Below are 18,484 nucleotides of genomic sequence, written 5' to 3'. Positions count from 1 at the left end.
AAATTCCATTTGAGTAACGAAACAGCTGGGAGGAGGAGAGTACTTCTAAAGGTAAAAAGCTGACACCGTTGATCATAAATCTCTCCATATATATACACATACATCTACACGGAGATATATATATATATACAAATACATACACATATATCTACAAGGATCCAAGCCATGCTGGTGACAGGTTTCCTAGCGCCAGCTGTTCTCAGCCCCCGCCGGCCCCGACTCACGCAGGGGAGGAGCCGCCGGCACGGCGGGCCCGAGGGAGACCCCCCCTTCCCGGCTTGGCATCACCGCACACCCCCCGGGAGGCGCCTCCGGGCTCCGTGCCGACCCTCACCGCCCCGCCCGGCCCGGCCCGGCCGCAGGTCTCGCCGCCACCTACTTCTTGCAGGGGATGAGCGCCTTCCTCTCCTCCAGGATGCGGAGGCGCTGGTTGGGGCCGTCGTAGGAGACGGCGGCCCGCGTGTTGCGGCCCGAGCCGTGCTCGTAGAACACGGTGCGCCCTTCCCACTGCCGCGGCGCCTGGCACGGCTCGGCCCCCGCCGCCGCTCCGCCGCGCAGCAGGAGGACGCCCAGCAGCAGGAGCAGCCGCAGCGGCGGCCCCGGCCCCGGGCGCAGCTGCTGCCCGGCCGCCGGCCGCGCCATGCTCCGCTCCGCTCCGCGCTGCCTCGGCGCACGGCCGCCCCGCACGGCGCGCAGGCGGGCGGGCGGGCAGGCTGTGCCGGGGGGCGGGGGCGGCCCGCCTCCAAACCCGCATCACCTCAGAGGCGAGAGGCGCCCGCCGCCGCAGCGCCCGGACGCCGGCGGGGCACGAGGCAGCGCGCTGACAGGCGACAGGGACCCTCGCCCTCCCAGGCCTCCCTCCCCTGAGCCGGCAAGGTCTGGGCGCCCTGGCCGTGCCCACTGTTCCGCCAGGGCTGCCCAGAGGGGCAGCTGCGAGCTCCAAGCGCTGGGCACTCTGCGTGAGCCTGGGAAGGGAGGGGATACGCGAACAGGAGTGACCTGCTGGGACAAACGGCTCTAATGTTGCCCTCGAGGGGGGCATTTCAGTGCCTCCCCACGGACAGATGGTGTCGCCAAGCATTCTTTCACCACATGCATTCCTTCATCTTCCACTGCCCTCTTAGGTGTATCATCTGTTGTGTTCCTGGATGTGCTTTCCTCACCCACTAAAGGAAGGGGAGGCCCGTGCCCCACCGGTGCTGCGTCCCTGCAGCTCTGCTGCATCTGCCAGGGGGAACACCGGTGGCACCACGGTACCCGGCCAGGGCACGTACCTCAGAGCCACGCTGCGGCTCTCTCAGGTCACTGGGATAACCTGACATTGGGTTAATCTTCTTATCTCAGCGGGTCCCTCAAAGACTGGGGAGCGGCATTTCCCACAGGGAAGAACGGGCCCGGAGGTCTTTCCGTGCAAGGGGGAACACAGGTGGGCTGTGAACGGTGAGGGAGTCCTTTGGCCCCGCCACTCCTCTGCACCAGGGGCGCGTGGCCGTGGAACACCAAGGAAAGGAAAATAAAAAAAACAGGTTGGGAAAAAGTCTGAAACTCCTTATTCCGCTCGTGTGCAGTTGCGATTGGTGTGGGACAGCGGCTGGGGGAGCGGGGCGGCGGAGTGACTGACCGCACAGCAGCCCCACAGCGGCCCCGCCGCCCGCTCCCGTCTCGGCCCGGCCGCCGCCGCTTCCTCTGTCCCGAGCAAACCGGACCACAGCCACCACCCCGTCTGTCAGCCCGTGCGCTTCACGCCTTTCCCCGTCCGTGCCGAGCTCATGGAGGGAATTCTGCAACCCCCTGGAGGCGTCGGGAACAGCCGCCGGAACTCCCTCAAGCCCGCAAAAAGTTTCTTCTCCCTTGAGAAAACGCGGCGTGTAAAGCTCAGCCCCAGGGGAAGAAGCCGCGGTTCCTACCGTGGCTTTCCCTCTCCCCGCGCCGGAGCGCAGAGCCCCGCGGCAGAACCGTGTGGTTTGGGTTTCCTTCCCTCCCCCTCGCCCCCCTTCCACCTGAAGGAATTTATGACACAGATGAAAACTGAAACGGAGCTGGAGCGGCGGCCGAGAGACGCAGTGATGTCGCCGGGGGATTAAACGGGGTGGAGGTGATGTCACCGTGCCTGCACAGCAAAACGCACACATACACGCACACCCCCCACCCCCCGGAGGAGCGGGGCTGCCAAGGGAGCGCGATCGGCCCCACGTCACTCGTGCCACTGGTATAAATGCGGTCCCGCGATGTCCATGGCTGTCGGCGCGGCGGCTCCCGCGACTTGACTGCAGCCGGGCTCCGGGAGGCAGCGCCGCTCCGCGCCCTTCGGCCGCCGGGACCCGCGGGGCGGCGGCGGGCGGCGGCGGACAAGGAGGAGAAGGAGGAGGAAGAGGATGCTGCGCGCCTTGGTGGCGGTGTCCCTGTGGCTGCGGGTGAGCCCGCGGGCGCAGGGCGCGCCGTGCGAGGCGGTGCGCATCCCCATGTGCCGCTCCATGCCCTGGAATATCACCCGCATGCCCAACCACCTCCACCACAGCACCCAGGAAAACGCCGTCCTCGCTATCGAACAGTACGAGGAGCTGGTGGCCACCGGCTGCAGCCCGGTCCTGTCCTTCTTCCTCTGCGCCATGTACGCCCCCATCTGCACCCTGGAGTTTCTCTACGACCCCATCAAGCCGTGCCGCTCCGTCTGCCAGCGCGCCCGCGACGGCTGCGAGCCCATCATGCGCCGCTACAACCACAGCTGGCCCGAGAGCCTGGCTTGCGACGACCTCCCCGTCTACGACCGCGGCGTCTGCATCTCCCCCGAGGCCATCGTCACCGACGTGCCGGAGGGTGAGAACCCTGGGGGCAGGCAGCGAGAGGTGGGAGGGAGGACTCCCTCCACCCCCGCGGGACGCCCCGGGCTGGGACGGGGGGGCTGCGGGACCCCCACGCTCCAGACCTGGAGCCTCTGCCGACAGTGTTCACTCCCTGACGCGCCTCTGTTTGCAGATGTGAAGTGGACGGACTTCACACAGGGCTTTATGGTGCCGGACAGACCCCTGGAGCCTGACTGCAGGAGCCGTGGCCAGGGTGAGCCTAGGACGATCCCCCGCCTCCACCTTCCTGGAGACAGGGTCCCTCTGACACCTCTCAACCTTTCTCCCTTCTCTTCCCTTGAAGAGCGGTGCAGGTGCAAAAAGACAAAGCCTACGCTGTCAACCTACTTGGCCAAGAACTACAGCTACAGTAAGTGCATGGGGAGATGCTTCACTTTGCCTGCCCCACATCCTCCTTGTGTCCCTGCAAGTTAGGCAGCTCTGGGTGGGTGCTGAACACACACGAGGCACCATCCAGCAAGTGTGGCATGGGAAGACTGCTCCAACACAGCCTTTCCAAGTGGGTGTTTGCCAGGGAATACCTAGCTGTCCTCTTCCAAAATCCAGCTGTAGCACGCACCATGTGCAGGCAGTAGTAGTAATGGCACAGATGATGGTGTTTTTCTGACAAATGCAGTGAAATGTCAGTAATGTGTGCCCTTCTGCTCCACAGAAGGGGTGGTTCCTGCTGCAAAGGTCACTCTAGTAAATAGTAAAAGCAGTTATGCCTGATGTGAGTGTGATGACTTGGCCCGCTCCTGTTCTCATCCAGCAGGTAGAATAAACAGGGGTTTTCTACCCAAATAAAACTCGTAAATGTGAACCAGCTGCAGCAAAGTAAAAAGTTTTTAGAAATTTGTATATGCTTTAACTTATTAGCCTGAGTTCTGGCTGGTGCAGAATTGTCAGAGATTAACTGAATTCAGTGACAATTTGCACCATCCAGCCACGGAGATAGCTGATAGTTTTATTATATGTTGGGTGACATATTGGCAACAAAAATAAGTATTCAGCCCTCTTTCCCCTTGGCTTCCCCCTGCCTCAGCTTTCTGATGGTGTGAGTCAGGAAGAACTTTTAATTAAGATTAGATAAATGCCAAATTAAACCTAGTGTCAATACAAAGCCCCTATTAACTATGAATTTTTTATGCAGTATTGCTTCATTTTGCACTTTGTGGGTATTTTCTCAATGGCAGGTTTTTTCCCCAGTCATTTATTTAATTCTTCTGCAGGAGGGTTATAATATAGTTCAGTTCCTATTTGTTTGATATCAAATTAAAGCAAGTTTGTAGCTATTTGCTTCTTTGCTAGCATGTTTGGTGGGAATAATCAAGCTGAACCTCTAGCTTAGGTAATTGTACAATTTTTGTTCATTATAGCATTTTGGTGCATTTGCATGACTTATTCTTTTTATATAATTCTTTGATTTGTAAGTACAACATAGAAATACGTTTAGGTGGAACAATGATTTTCTGTAATTGCCTGAAACATATGAAAAGTAGTGATATCAAATGTCTGTTCCAAAATGAAATACAGTTATTAGCTGTGTAAATTCTGATTACAGTGGTTTCAGTAGGAGTATTCCTTGAGTAGAACCTGTATGTCAGGGTCCAAAATTTAATTCCATTGAATTTGTGAAATCAAGATTTTGTTTTTGAGATGTAAGTTTTTATTCAGCACCCTGTGAGATAAATAGACCTATTTATATGGAAAATGAATTGAGGGACAAGATTTAATGAGTTGAAAATCAATCTTTTTTTTTTCTGAAAACCTTTAAAATAAGACATACAGACAAATTATACTTTCAATTGTACCAAACAGACTTGAAAATGGATTGTGAGTCTCCAAAACTGAAATTCCTCACTTTTTGTGTCTGTTATACGTGTCCTGATAAAGGTAGCACATAAACCCCAGACTGCATTAACAGTGCTGGTCTCCTGTTTTCATTGCGTGAAGTTTATTCCGAATGTTATGAGGTTCATGTGGAGGCTTTTGACCCTGTGGCTGGCAGGGGCAGACTGATCACCCTGTGGTCTATACACTTCTCATCCTTCTTTCACTGAGGAATTTTTGGACAGTAGAACCCTTTCTATTTTGATGTTTCCTAGAGATAAAATCCTTTATGTAAAAATCATACTTAATTTATTAAATCTGGTATTTCTCACAAGAGAGAAGAGATGAAGTGCTGGAGTGGTAGGTGATGCCAGAGTTTTGTAGGTACAAAGCTAGCCCAGGGATCATTTCAGAGCAATCTACAGTGCTTCACCTTCTTGCATCTGTGCAGACATGCAGTTTTCCTCAATGAAAGGTAAAAATAGAAATGACTGTGCATTCACAGTCAGAACAGCCTTTTTCAGTGTCTCATTTATATAAGGATCTCACTATTGGTAGAGAATCCAAAGGCAAAAGATGAAAAAAGGTATTGCTCAAGTAAATAATGGAAATCCTAAGCCTCTTAGTTTTTTGACTATTGTTTCTAGCCTTCCCTTTTTTCTTATATTCAAGAAAAGACTATATTTCGTGGTTACAATCTACGGGAAGTGATTTTATTATTGAAAAGACTGAATTCATGGCAACTGTCTGTGAGGTAAATTATTCATTACTTAATCGGAAATAGCCAGATGTGTCTGGAGAATGGCTTAGATTTATGCAAAGGGTTCTTCAAGTCTGAGTTGAAGGAGCTGTTTGTGTGTGTGATTCCAGGCAAGATCGGTTGGCCTGATCTGGCAAAGATTTAAGCGCGTGTTTAATTTTACAGTTGTCAACAGTCCTACTGAAAACCAAATTGAGATCAGGCCTCTGTTATTCTAAGCCACTGTTCATGCCCACACAGGCAGAAGTAGTTCTAGTTTCACAACAAAAACAACAGCTTCCAATGCAATATATTTTATTTAATTTTGAGATGCTTAAATTTCCAAGACTGTTTATTGTTCTCACTCCTCTGTTTTTCTATTTGCAGTCATTCACGCTAAAGTAAAAAGCGTAGAAAGAGGGAACTGCAACGAGATAACCACTGTGGTTGAAGTCAAAGACATACTCAAGTCTTCAACACCAATTCCTCTGTCCCAAGTGCCTCTTCTTACAAATTCCTCCTGCCAGTGCCCACCTCTTCAACCAAAGCAGGATGTTCTCATCATGTGCTATGAGTGGCGCTCAAGGTGAGCCATGATGTGTTGCAGAAAAGTGTTAGAGCTGGCTGTGATGGATGGGAAGGAGTACCAGTAAATCTCTCTTCCTCATCATGGGCTTGTTTTAGGATAACTCATACATACATGTACATGTTTCCATTACCTTCACAGCTGACTTTCTCCACTTCATCAGCCTTAGCTCCATGCCATGATGTGTTTACAAAATTTGACTCACACAAAGAACATAAAATCTGGTGGCATTAGGTGCTGACAGCATATTGATAAAGCATCACACAGCAGTTCTGTCACCTCCAGCTTGGGAGTGTTTTTTCAGGACAACTTTCCATAGGCATGAGTTGCTTTGTGTGCAACAAGCCCAGTGGTGGCTGTAGATGATGGTCTGTGTTGGCAGGACCACATGGAAGGCACTGTTCTTCCTCACCAGGGGAGTGGGCAGATGATGATACACATCCTCGGTCAGCAGAACTGCTGGAGTCAGAGCCAGGCCTTCTCCACTGGCCTGTCCATACTTTGGACCAGTGCCATCAGCGAGATGTTTCTGATCCCGCAGCCGTACCGGGACCAGCCAAAGCTGCAGCCATTGGAGCTCCAGCTCCCGGATGGCAGATGAAAAGTAAATACTCTCAGAGCAGATTGCCAGTCCTGCTGTATGATTAAAATTAAAAACAAAACAAAACTAACTTTACCAGACCTTTCATCTGGCAGTCAGCCTAGCCCCAGGCATGGAAGGAAATCCAGCATGCTGGCTTGGATGGGAAGGAGTGATGAATCACAGCTCCCTTTTCTCCCTGGTTCCTTGAGGCAGAAGGGGACATCCCATCCACATTAGCACCCCAAGCGCACCAGTAGATGCCAGCAGAGCAGGTTGTGGTGTTATTGGTTTTGTGTAGGCCTGTGTGTTGTAGTTGGGAAGCAAGGCTGTCTGTAAAATGTGCAGGCTGGTTTTGCATACTGTGATGTTACTGTTAATTGGCCACACACACGTGTAAGGACCACGGAACATCCACATGTGGGACGTGGTGGGCCATGCCCATAATTTTAATGAGCTTTATGTTGATATTTTGGGAGCATTTTATAGGTGTTTCTAAAATTTGCCATCTGATATCTTACTGCTTTGTCTTGTTTTTGTCTTGTGAGCAGACAGAGTATTATATTACTACTCATCTCTTTGCCCCTCTAGGTCTGGAAGTATTTCACAAATATTAATGTGGAGCCTTGTCTTTGTGTTAGTGATTTTAGGGATACAAGCTCTGACTCATGTAGAAGGACTATGACCAGAACGGCGGTGGAGGAGTTCTGGGTTGCAGAGGATCCTCTGGAGGCTGTTAGGAAAGGGAGATTTCATAAGTCAAAGATCACAATCAGCATCTCCATTATTATGGAAAAAACACGTGATTCACTAAATGTCTTGTGATGGTTTTTAAAGGTCATTGAGGTTTTTAATTTCATATAGTGTACTAAAGTGGATTTGAAAAAGAAACATAAACTATTATATGTGCTTCCTGTTGAACTCAGTGGCAGGAAAACAGAAGGTTTTGAGTTACAGCAGTTTTTTAAAATGACAGAGGCAGAATGAGTGGAAGCTGTACCTCCTCTGCAGTCAATGGCAAAATACCTATTGCCTGTTGTTTGGGTTAGAGCCTCACTGGATAATTTGACCTGAACAAAGCTGTGCCAGATGTACCCCATGTTGTGGTTTCATCCATGGCAGCATGGCCTTGGCATCAATCCTGTTATGTTAGTTGTCTAATTTCTCTTTGGAAAGAAATTTACAGCATATTGGTCCTGATTCTCCAAGGTTTGCACTCACATTAGACCTTTTATGTTTGGTCAAACTGGATGCACAGAGGCTAATGACTACAGGAGGCAGCATTTTGTACTGTGTTTGAGCTGCTAAGAACACTGATGCTGTTCATAGCAATTGGAGGTCAGGTCCTGCTACACTATTTAACCTTCACCAGCCACAACAGTGCTGTGTGATGTTGTGTGCATTTATAACTATGTCTTGATGTTTCCAGCCAGCACTGGTGTCTAAGTACAACCAGAATTTTAGTGGAATTTATATTAGGGCATGTTAAGGCCTGGTATCTCAACCAACCAACCAACCAACTAAAAAACCCCAAAAGTTGTCACTGGGCTGGAATGTGGAAGGTGTGACATAAGACTGCTTTAGAATAAGCTGCTTTAGGAGCTGTTTAAGGCATTTATATTTAATAGTCACATTTTTGTTTTGTTTATTTCATAACAGCTAGACTCAGTGTTTTCATGCAGGAGCTAGCCGGATTTCACTGGTAGGCAAGTATGGCAAGTATCACTAATCATACATCTTCCAAATTCACCTTAAAGCACTCATTAAGGAGTTAGATGTAGGAAACACATACTGCCATCCTCATGTATTTATAGGCTGAAAGGGGTACAATTGTAAGTGATCATACAATTATATTACTGTTTTTCAGCTATGCTGTATTAGTTGGTGCGTGTGAAACAGCTTCTTTTTTAAAGTCAGAAGTAAAATGCATCAGTTGAATCTACTCTTCACACAAATACACATCACATCCCATCATCCCATCCATAAAACCTGTCAGTACCAGTACCTGTGGGTGCATTTCAACCCCAATCTGTATCAAATCATCTGGAATGACATCTCAGGAATTAAAATTAGAAATACCTATAATTTGTGTGTATTTCTTAATTTCAGGTTGATGCTTCTTGATGGGTGTCTAGTTGAAAAATGGAAGGACCAACTAAACAGAAGATTTAAGGTAAATACAAAAACAAAAGAATGCCGAGGTTTTTGATAAAAAGTTAAACACCTTTGTTTCACTTCAGTATTGATTAACTTTGATGACTTTCAGATATCTGTAACTCCACTGGGTGTCATTATTCTCACTTGAACATTTTCAGCCCTCATAGTTACCCAAGTAAAAGTGAAAATTTGAATACTTTAATCTTGTGGTTTAGGGTCTCTAAAATTTTTTTTCTCTTTAATTTTACCCTGTGGGAGGATCTTTGTATGAACTCTGGTTTCTTACAGTAATGTCTCTAGGAATTTCTTTCATTTCCCTGCTACCACAAGGAGCGAAGATATGAAAGTGAAGGTGATCTGCAGATGAGTACATAGCCCACATTAGTTGAGAAAGGGAGTTAAAATCCTCTGCACTGGATTAATGTTTTTTTGCTGCATTAAAGATTACAGGCTAGAGACACACACTTCTTACCAAGTACTCCCTACTAAGACCCACCCAAGGGATTGGGCATTGTCTCTCTGGATTCAGGAAACACTGGGAGGAAAAGTCTTTAGTATAGAGGCATGGGTGGCAAGCACAGCAGTTGCCCCTGCTTCTTGTGGCTTCAGGATAACACTTGATATCACTCTCTGCTTGTAAACTCCTCTTCTTAATGTAAAGGAAGGATGCATTGAGAGAAGGTCTGATTCTTCCTCCCAGTTTTAAACATGGAAGAAAATTATTTTTGGAATTCAGAAGAGTTTTCAGAGCATTAAGGACATACATGTATATTTAAGGACATAGATGTGTGTTTTAATTGTGAGTTGATTGGCAGTTGATAGAGAGGAGGAAAAGAGATGTAGGAATCCATAAGAAAAAGCTTTTAGATTACAGACCAGCTTCTTTCAGGAAATTGCATTCAATGCTTCTCTCCTACCCTCTTCCCTTACTCATCTGAAACCTATGTGTGGAAAAGAAAACATGCTTTAAATCTTTAAAAAATAAATACATGGCAGTTGCAGAGGATGCCATGTAGGATTTAGAAGAACATTGACATATGACTTGGATTCCTGAAATCCTTTAGCTGTCAACTTAATGGCCTGTTGCTGGCGCACATTGTGTTTTAGTCACCTCCTCACACTGTTTTGTCATTTCTAATTGTGTCTTGAATCATGTTTGGGCATTAGTTTTCAGATTGTCAAATAGATGCACGACTGCCAAAAACAATGTCCTTCAAAGCACATGTAATTTCCTCTCATATTAGTAGTTTCAGAAACTAAATCCTCATTTAAACATACTTGAGTGGGATACAACTAAATGTCTGCTGATAGTCTTGGTTTTATAAACATGAATAAAATAACTCTGACCACACAGAGCCGGTATGAAGCTAGGTATCACAGAAGCTTCATTTTAATGCCCATCATTCATTTCTGAAGACTTGCATCCAAATTTTGTGTAGAGTTACCACTTACAATGGAAGTTTTGAGCTGCCTGTCAACCACAGAAGACAGTTGTTAACATAACCACAACATTGCTGGTCTTTTTCTGTAGCCAGGACAAGAGTCTGAGCTGCAACAAAGTCAGTGCAGAGATATTGAATAGGCAAGCTGGAGAACATTTCTCTTGCTCTGATCACTGGGTAAATCTGCTGCCTTTAGCAATTGAAGAAGGGAAAGATAATGGAGGGGAGAGGTGAGATCCTTTCTGGGTTCTACTGCCTACCTTGTTTTCCTTAAAGTAGGTATTTCTGTTCCTAGAGGTGAAAGTCTGCAGCCTCTGTTGCTGTTTTATGGATCCCTCCATGTTTTAGAGAGTTGACCAGTCAAACTTAACTGTAAAAACCTATTTTGTAACTACTGCATTATTGGATATTAAAATCTGACAGCTGTTATCAGTGCTTTTCAAAATTTCTTGGGGATGCTGCTGAACAAAGCTGCAGGTGCATTATTCAAACCATGCTATTGCAACTCTCAACACTATGGTTTCACTGTGATCATTGCTATTGCCTGTCCATAGCATAAGCTTGTTCGTGCCCAGTGCTTTCCATTCCAGGGAAAAGCAGAAGCAGAAAGTAAATGCTAGCTCCCCTTGTGACTGTGTGCATAAATGCATATTGTGAATGGATGGTTTGATTCCTGTAGACTTTTCTGAGGAAAAGTCAAGTAGCACATCCAGCAAGACAGCAAGGAAGAGCCTTACGAAGGAGCTCCAATGTGCTGGTCCTGACTTTTTGATGGCATGATGCCAGCTCCCCTCTATTTCTGAGAAGGCACTCACATGCAGCATGCACATGAGATGGGCAAATGTCATTTCCATCAACTGGTGTCCCTCTAGCCTAGAACACACTCCCTGCAAATAGCCATTATATGCTGACATCAATGGCCTTGCAATATAGAGCATGAGGCTGTTAAAGGTAGCACTAGCATCAGTGGTTCTGGATAGCTTTGATTAGGATGTAATTATTTGTGATTATGTCTTTCCCTAACTCATCCTCTTTGTCTTCTGTGTTTCTACAGCGGTGGGAACAGAGACTGCAAGAACAGAAGCGGCGAACTGCGCGCAGTAAGAGCCAGAATTCGGGACGCAGTGGTCAGAGTGGAGCCCTGAAACCGCAAACCAAGAACACCAACCCACTGATCAGTGGCCCCAAAAAGGCCATTAAAACAAGAAATGGCCAGAAAGAAATCAACCCCAAAAAAGTATGAGTGTGAAATTCCTGAAAGGAAGGACTTTCCCTGCACGACAAGGGTCACAATCTGGCTTGGTCAGCATGTGTTATTAATCTGGAACTCATCGACTTAAAGAATTATGTCATTTTCTACATAGACCTCTTTGCTGCACTTTACTGTTACAAGGTTTGCTTATCCTTTTATGTCACTGCAAGCCATAGAGAATAGGTTTGCACTAATATGAGGTAGGCATATTCCAGCTGACTGAGCTTTATCTTTGGGCTCTGATTTCCCATCTAGACAGAACTAGCCTTGGCTGCCAGAGGTTTTTTCTCCTTGTACCAGTGGCCTGGTCTGTTTCCCTGCCAGATGTTGGAGAGCTGCATGGAGTTTCTCTCTCTCCTCAGCTGGTGTAGTAGCTGGTGAGTTAGTCTGTGAGTTAGTCTGTGCGTCAGCTGAGAGCTCATTAGACCAGGCAGCTGAGGAGCAGCAGAAGGATGGTAACCTCTGGCAGATATCTCAGGCAGCAATGACTGCAGCTGCTGGAGCTGAACGTATCTGCTATTTGGAATCACAGCCCTTGTTCAGAGTGTTCAAAAGCATAGTTTACCATTAAGCATCTGGGTATGCATTATGTGATTATTTTTATGAGTGTGCCAAAAATATGCTTACAGTGATATTATTTGATCTTGTGGGTTTGTGTAGTAAAAAATGCATTCAAAGCAGACATTTAATTTTTTAAATTGTACTTCAGGCTGGCTTCTGTTGTTCTGATTTCAAATATATTTAAACATCTAATTGAGAAATCTGTATTTTTTTGAAAGGACCGATTAAAGTGAACAGATCTGTAGAATTCTTAAAAGTAACACATTTGCTGTAATATTGCTTTGCTATGAAAACTGGAATGGAAGCTTTATTCTAAAGATAACTGACAGCTACTGTACAGTATTAAGGAGAAGATAGGCCTTCAAGTGGCTCAGTAATCATTTGGATAACTTTTTATCATTTGATACAATATTTCTAACCTTTCTCTAAGATCAAATAAATAAATAAATAAATAAATAAACCAGCTTTGTCCCTATTAATGAGCTTCTCAAAGCAACTGGCTATCTGCAGTTTTTCATATCAGAAAATAACACTTACTCTGAAAAGAGTGACAGGAAAACAGATTATTTTATTTATGTGTTAAGTTTAGTGATTTAACATTTTTGGTATGACGTATTAGAACAACAATGGTGATACAAATCTAATAAATATAACTCCACGGTGCCATTTGTGCTATTCCTTCTGAGATGTACTTCAATGAGGCAGCATAGATAATACATTCTGATTTCAATTTCATGTAATACACAAGAAGATCACCAGCATTAAGATCAGAAGAGCTCATGATAGATGCCTGAAAGACCTTCCAGATTTCCTGCAGGAAGACTAAGAACTTGTCAATTCTGGTAAAATGAGGATTTTTATAATAGAGCAGTTCTACATCAGAAAAAAAAAAAAGGAATTCTGTGTAGATTATCATAAGGAATAACAATTGGTCATACCAGTATGTTGATCTTCGCCATGACAAAAATTCCAATGCAATTTGCATGTGTGAAATTCACAGCAAAACATGCTGGAGTGATTCTGGTAGCAGAATCATACTTGGTTATTTTGCTAACGCGAATTTGGGACATAGATGACGAGTTACGATGTTTTAGACAGACAGACACAAGTGTTACAAGAAATAGAATAATAGCATATAGAATAATTTGAGGGGGGAAACCGACAGAAATGGTCATTTTTGAGCTTTGAGTGTAGCACTACTGGTAATTCTGGGCAGGTGCAGTACTTTGTTGACATGGAACACCTGCAGAATTAGATCTAAAATTTATCCCAGGTGCCAGGAATGCTGAGCATATATAGGGTATGGTGACTTTAGTAGGAATTATGTGTTTGACATGTCTATAAAAACAGACTACAAACGTAGGTGCTTAGATAGAGCCTATAGGTGGAACCTTAATCATGTTCAGTGAAATGGAAAAACTGAAATGGAAATCAAAGGAGACAGAATTTCACTTGCAGGTGACTAACTCAGGTTTGAAAATACTAACTTAAGTAAGCATGATCTAAAAGGCTGGAAAACTTCTAAAATAGTTTTATGTACTGTGTAGCAGGAGTTCTTAAGTTTTGATTACCTATTGATCCCAATTTCAAATACCCCAATAAATGTATATATGGTTAGCCATTAAAGAATGAGCAACAGTCACATCAATGTGATGTTGAAATAACAAATACTGAAGTCATGATATATCACTTCAAGAAATTTTATTGTGAACATAGTCAAATGTGGTGTTCGTTAAATGAAATTTTTGGAACAGCTACCTAGACTCCATAGCAACATCACATATTATTTTACAACTGTTAGAATCAAACTTATTTTTTCGTTTTGTCAAGAGGAAAAAATGTACAAATTATTTTCTCCAGAGAATTGCCGCCATTCCTTCTCCAAGTTGCTATCATTAGATTGACCATTCCACTATGCTGGAATAGACATGGATGCACCAAGCCAGGTGTTTCCAAACTCCTTAACATTTTTGTGTATACTTTATGCTGACTAACTTTCAATCTAATATGGTAAAAATAGGGAAGAATGAAAGGCAACACAACAAGAAGCATGGGATATCATAATACAAAGAACAGACATACAAGGGATAAGGTAGTGTGTTTTTCCAAAACCAATTTAAGAAGCTATGGGTCAAGTCAATTTAGCATTAATGCAAATCATTCAATTTTGAAAATCCCCTGATTATTAACTCCCTGTGAAGTTATCAATTGCCAGCTGAATCCAGACCCAGAACATCCGCACCCTCTTGCTTCCCTTCCCTTCCCTTCCCTTCCCTTCCCTTCCCTTCCCTTCCCTTCCCTTCCCTTCCCTTCCCTTCCCTTCCCTTCCCTTCCCTTCCCTTCCCTTCCCTTCCCTTCCCTTCCCTTCCCTTCCCTTCCCTTCCCTTCCCTTCCCTTCCCTTCCCTTCCCTTCCCTTCCCTTCCCTTCCCTTCCCTTCCCTATAGGTGTAGGAGCAGTGAGGGCTGTTTGAACAGGCAAATTCCTCCCCAGAGGGTGCAGTCCCCACCTCTGCTCCCTCTGGCATGTGGCTAAAGGTCAGACTCACCTCGTCTCCTGCACATCCATGGCCATGTGGAGCCATTGCTGTGCTGGTGCACTCCAGCACTGGAGTCGTGAAACCTCCATTCAGCCAAGGGAGGCAAATAGTTTGCTGATGGATTAATGTAATTCTAACGATTTAAAGATGAAAAAAATTAAGAGGCCAAATTCTTGAAGTGTTAAATGGATTTTTTTCTCAGTGTTGCTGCTAATCCTTCTTACTGAGGGGCTTGGCATTTTTTAAATATAAAATAAAAATTGCCTGGAATACCAAACATATGCTTCTAGTGAGTTTCTTACTACCTCCCACACACATGTGCCCAGTTTAGTTAGAAGTGCCATTCAGTATTTTCACTGAATGTTCTAACCTCAGTTCCAAAAGAATGAAACCTGAAAAAATATTTACTCTAATTGTGAATGATTGGCACCATTTTAGAAGCTCACTGTAAATGCAAATCAAGACTCTTTTATGAAACACATTTTTAAAAAACCTATAAACCTCCCTCCAACAAGACCTGACTGACCCGGTCACTTCAATTCAATGTTGCAACTTTCGTCCAGTCAGTGCATATGACTGAGAAATACTTCCTAAGCAAATAAAAAGAAGATTTTCCTGTCCAAAATACTCAAACAGCTCTTAAATTCTTTTATCCAGAATTGTAACCTAGATTCCAAATGAATGAAACCTGAAAAAATATTTACTCCAATTATGCACAACCGACACAGGCTTTTTGGTTGTGCTTAGCAGTTGAATGTAAATGCACATATGAAAACTTTTCCTCAACCAGATTTTTATGGTAAGCTACATCAGCGGCAATTAATTTTGTAAATAAATATAATCCATCAATATGGGTCAACAAACATTCAAAATTATGTTTTCATTTATAAATACCCCCACTCCCCAATGATTTGCAAGTAATTAATTTCTATAGGGGTGCATTACTTCTGATTAGAGCTAGCCAAGGCTTTCTGGAAAAATTGCAGTGAATTTCAACTTCTAACACTATATTTCATGTAACATCTCTGAAATGAAACAACAGCCTTACTGGAATGTAAACAGCATTTCAAACTTGCTTTTGGATGTGCAGTCAGTTTGAGGGCTTCCAGGTAATCTATTAATATTAGATTGGTTCTTGCTGCTGCCAAAAGGCTGGTGGATAAACCACTATGGAAATGAGCATAAAACAAGGGAGGGCAACACTCCTTTTCTCTAGATGGGGATATTAAGATCAAGCCCCAAAAGCACCTTAAATATATCAGGCAGTCTACACCCAGATAGAAGGTTAATGGTTGTATCAGAGTAACCAAGAAATGCCCCAAACAGAACACCCTAAGTATTTTGATTACTTGTGGTTACAGTGTGATGAAAACTTTATAATTTGTACATACTCTGAAAACTTCAGAATGTATTCTCTGAGCAAGGTAACCAGAGAGCTGATAATTTGCTCACAAAGAGCTGTGGATAAACTGAACAGATATTTGAAATGTCTGACTTGCCAGTGTAGTTCATTCAGCAGTCAGAGCAAAGGGAAAAAAGTGGTACAGAGCCACAAGCTGATTGACTCCATCTTCTTGGCAGGGAAAAAAAGCTTTTTCTCCACTTGTCTTATTTTTTTATGTAGTAATTCAGTACAAAATCTCAGTACAATCAGACATACTTATTCTTCTAAAACAGTATTTTAAGATTTATAACCCTCTTGTTTATCATTCTAAACTGAAAAAGATCTTTAATATAGTCTTTAGTATCAGGTTATGATTTCATTAAAGTTCCTAAACAAGGAAATATGTGGTTTGTGGTACAAATAAACATGCCCTGTGGTTCCATTTCTCTCCTGCTGGGACAAAAATCAGAAGAATAATTATGTTATCTTTTGTTAGTCTTGGAAGAATTATAATCAGATCTTTGCACCACTTAATTCTATGATGAATGACAAGATGTTTTCTAAATAAACAGTTGTAAAGGCCACATTCTCTTTTGAACTGACATTTAGATATGGGCTAAACGGACACAGTCAGACTTTCTGTAAGTTTTATATGCAGCAGTTTTGTGTAAATTTAATTGCAGGAAGATTTTAATCTGTGAGACTTCATGGAGTTTATGTTGGAACAGAGTCCTCCTGACTATATAAATCAAATAATTGCTGATCCCACCAGAAATGTTCAAATTCTTGAAAATTGTATCCATATCTATATCACAGTAATATAATTTTCAAAGTAGAGTGATGGCAGTTTAAATAATGTAGGCAATACCTACAGGGTGAGTTAAATTTTTAAAGAGACAAAGCAATCTCTTAAAATACTGACAGTATTTTGATTGCCATTCTTTTGAATGCATATTTTGATAATTGCATAAAATCTACAATCTTCTGTTCTCGAAGATATAAAAGCTTTGCAAATCTGAATCTCTTAATCATCCGAATGGAATGAAACAGTTATATTTGATATTTTAAGATGCATCTGTTAAATTTCTCCTTTCCAAATTTGCTAGAAGACTTTAAGATCAAGAACATATTTAGGAGAAGAAGATGAGCATTAACAAATGAAATGTTCCCACATTACAGTTCAGGTCTGGATACTTGGGCAACATGAAAAAACTGTCACAGATCTATGCATAACATTTCAATGGAATCTATTGGATCACTTTAATCAAGCACAAAACAGGGATTGTAATTGACACACATGAATTTGGAACCCCAAATAGACAAAATCCTTCAACATCCAATAGTTAAACCAAACTGACAAAAATGTTACATTGTTTAAGAGTGATGTGATGCAATATAGAGGATAATGGTTAAGCAAGAGCAATAACTTGTCAAATTGTACAAATTGTTGCCATACTTAAATTGTCAAATTATACAAATTGTCGCCATACTTAAACAGGCAGAAGCAGAGCTACGGTACCCCCACAGCAAACTGAAATTTCTCATACCAGAGCAATAAGTGATTTACAGTATTCACCACACCTGTGTGATATTTATCAAGCTCTTTGATTGTGAACTGCCACCAGACATGTAAGGGACTCTTAATAAGATATTAAAGCACTTTGCTGTTTTCATCATTTCTGCTCCTGTCAAAAAATAAACCCGCATTAACTTTCAGCTTTGTATTTGTCCCACTGGTTGAGAAGCCATTAACTCCAGCAAAGATCTGAAGAAATGAGCTGAATTGATGTATGTGAAATTGCACTACTCAAGCAATCTGCTCTTTTCTGAGGCTGCTTCTTGGTTTAAAGTACAGCATGCCAGGACCCAAAAGACCCAGAGTGCTTAAATAACGCCAGGAAGAACAGTTTTAATGAGTTTTTGAAGTAAAAAAGAAGCCAAAGATCATACAGCAATCCTGAAGTATGTTTCTCAGAACTCACCTCTGTGAGGCGACATATAAATTCTGCACTAATTACAAGCTCCTACAGGCTAGCGAGCCTCAAGATGAGTTTGTGGCAGTAAAGCAGCTGTAGGTGAAAATGGGCCACCAGGAGAGTGCTCAGTCCAACTTCTGCTGGAGGAATGTCTATAATAACAAATGCCTCATCGCAACAGAAATATTTGTCAGGAAGGTCTTTATAGCAGCTAGTTGTATTAAATACAATAGGAACAATAAAGAAAGTATGAGAAGGAGTTAATTTTTTCTAGACTTCACACTTAAAATCAATGATGCAAGTAAATTGCTTTAAGTGAATGCCATTCTTTAGAACCTCCTCCTTCAACAGACTTAGACAACAAATGTGAGAATACATCAGCTGCAGAATAATATTTGTGTTCTTCATGAAGGCCAGCCAAGTTGGACTGGATAGGATATGAACTCGCTAGTTTGGCAAGGAGGTACGAGTCAAGAATAGCTGTTATGTAAGAGCTGGCTTTATATTTTAGTTCCTCTGATATATTTGAATTAAGTAAATGGACTGGAAAGAACCTTTTCGTTTATTATCCTACCTGTGACAGTAATCCTTAGA

General features: G+C 43.6%; 2 protein-coding genes across 2 annotated transcripts in view; one reads left to right on the top strand and one right to left on the bottom strand.

Moving 5' to 3' along the window:
- Positions 1-642, bottom strand: part of EPDR1 (ependymin related 1) — a 29,584-nt gene extending 28,942 nt beyond the window's left edge. The window contains exon 1 of the mRNA XM_063157042.1: positions 380-642. Coding sequence (XP_063013112.1) covers positions 380-642 — 263 coding nt within the window. The remainder of the gene's footprint in view (positions 1-379) is intronic.
- A 1,703-nt stretch (positions 643-2,345) lies between these two features.
- SFRP4 (secreted frizzled related protein 4) lies at positions 2,346-12,453 on the top strand. Its single transcript, XM_063177082.1, has 6 exons — positions 2,346-2,817; positions 2,977-3,057; positions 3,148-3,213; positions 5,803-6,001; positions 8,691-8,754; positions 11,235-12,453. Exons 1-6 carry the CDS (start codon positions 2,376-2,378, stop codon positions 11,421-11,423), a joined length of 1,041 nt encoding a protein of 346 aa, XP_063033152.1. The 5' UTR covers positions 2,346-2,375; the 3' UTR covers positions 11,424-12,453.
- Positions 12,454-18,484: the final 6,031 nt, after the last annotated feature.

The sequence above is a fragment of the Melospiza melodia genome, chromosome 1 (assembly GCF_035770615.1).
Source record: "Melospiza melodia melodia isolate bMelMel2 chromosome 1, bMelMel2.pri, whole genome shotgun sequence".
NCBI lineage: Eukaryota > Metazoa > Chordata > Aves > Passeriformes > Passerellidae > Melospiza > Melospiza melodia.
The sequence above is the reverse complement of the archived record's forward strand: the minus strand, read 5'-3'. Positions and strand labels throughout refer to the sequence as shown.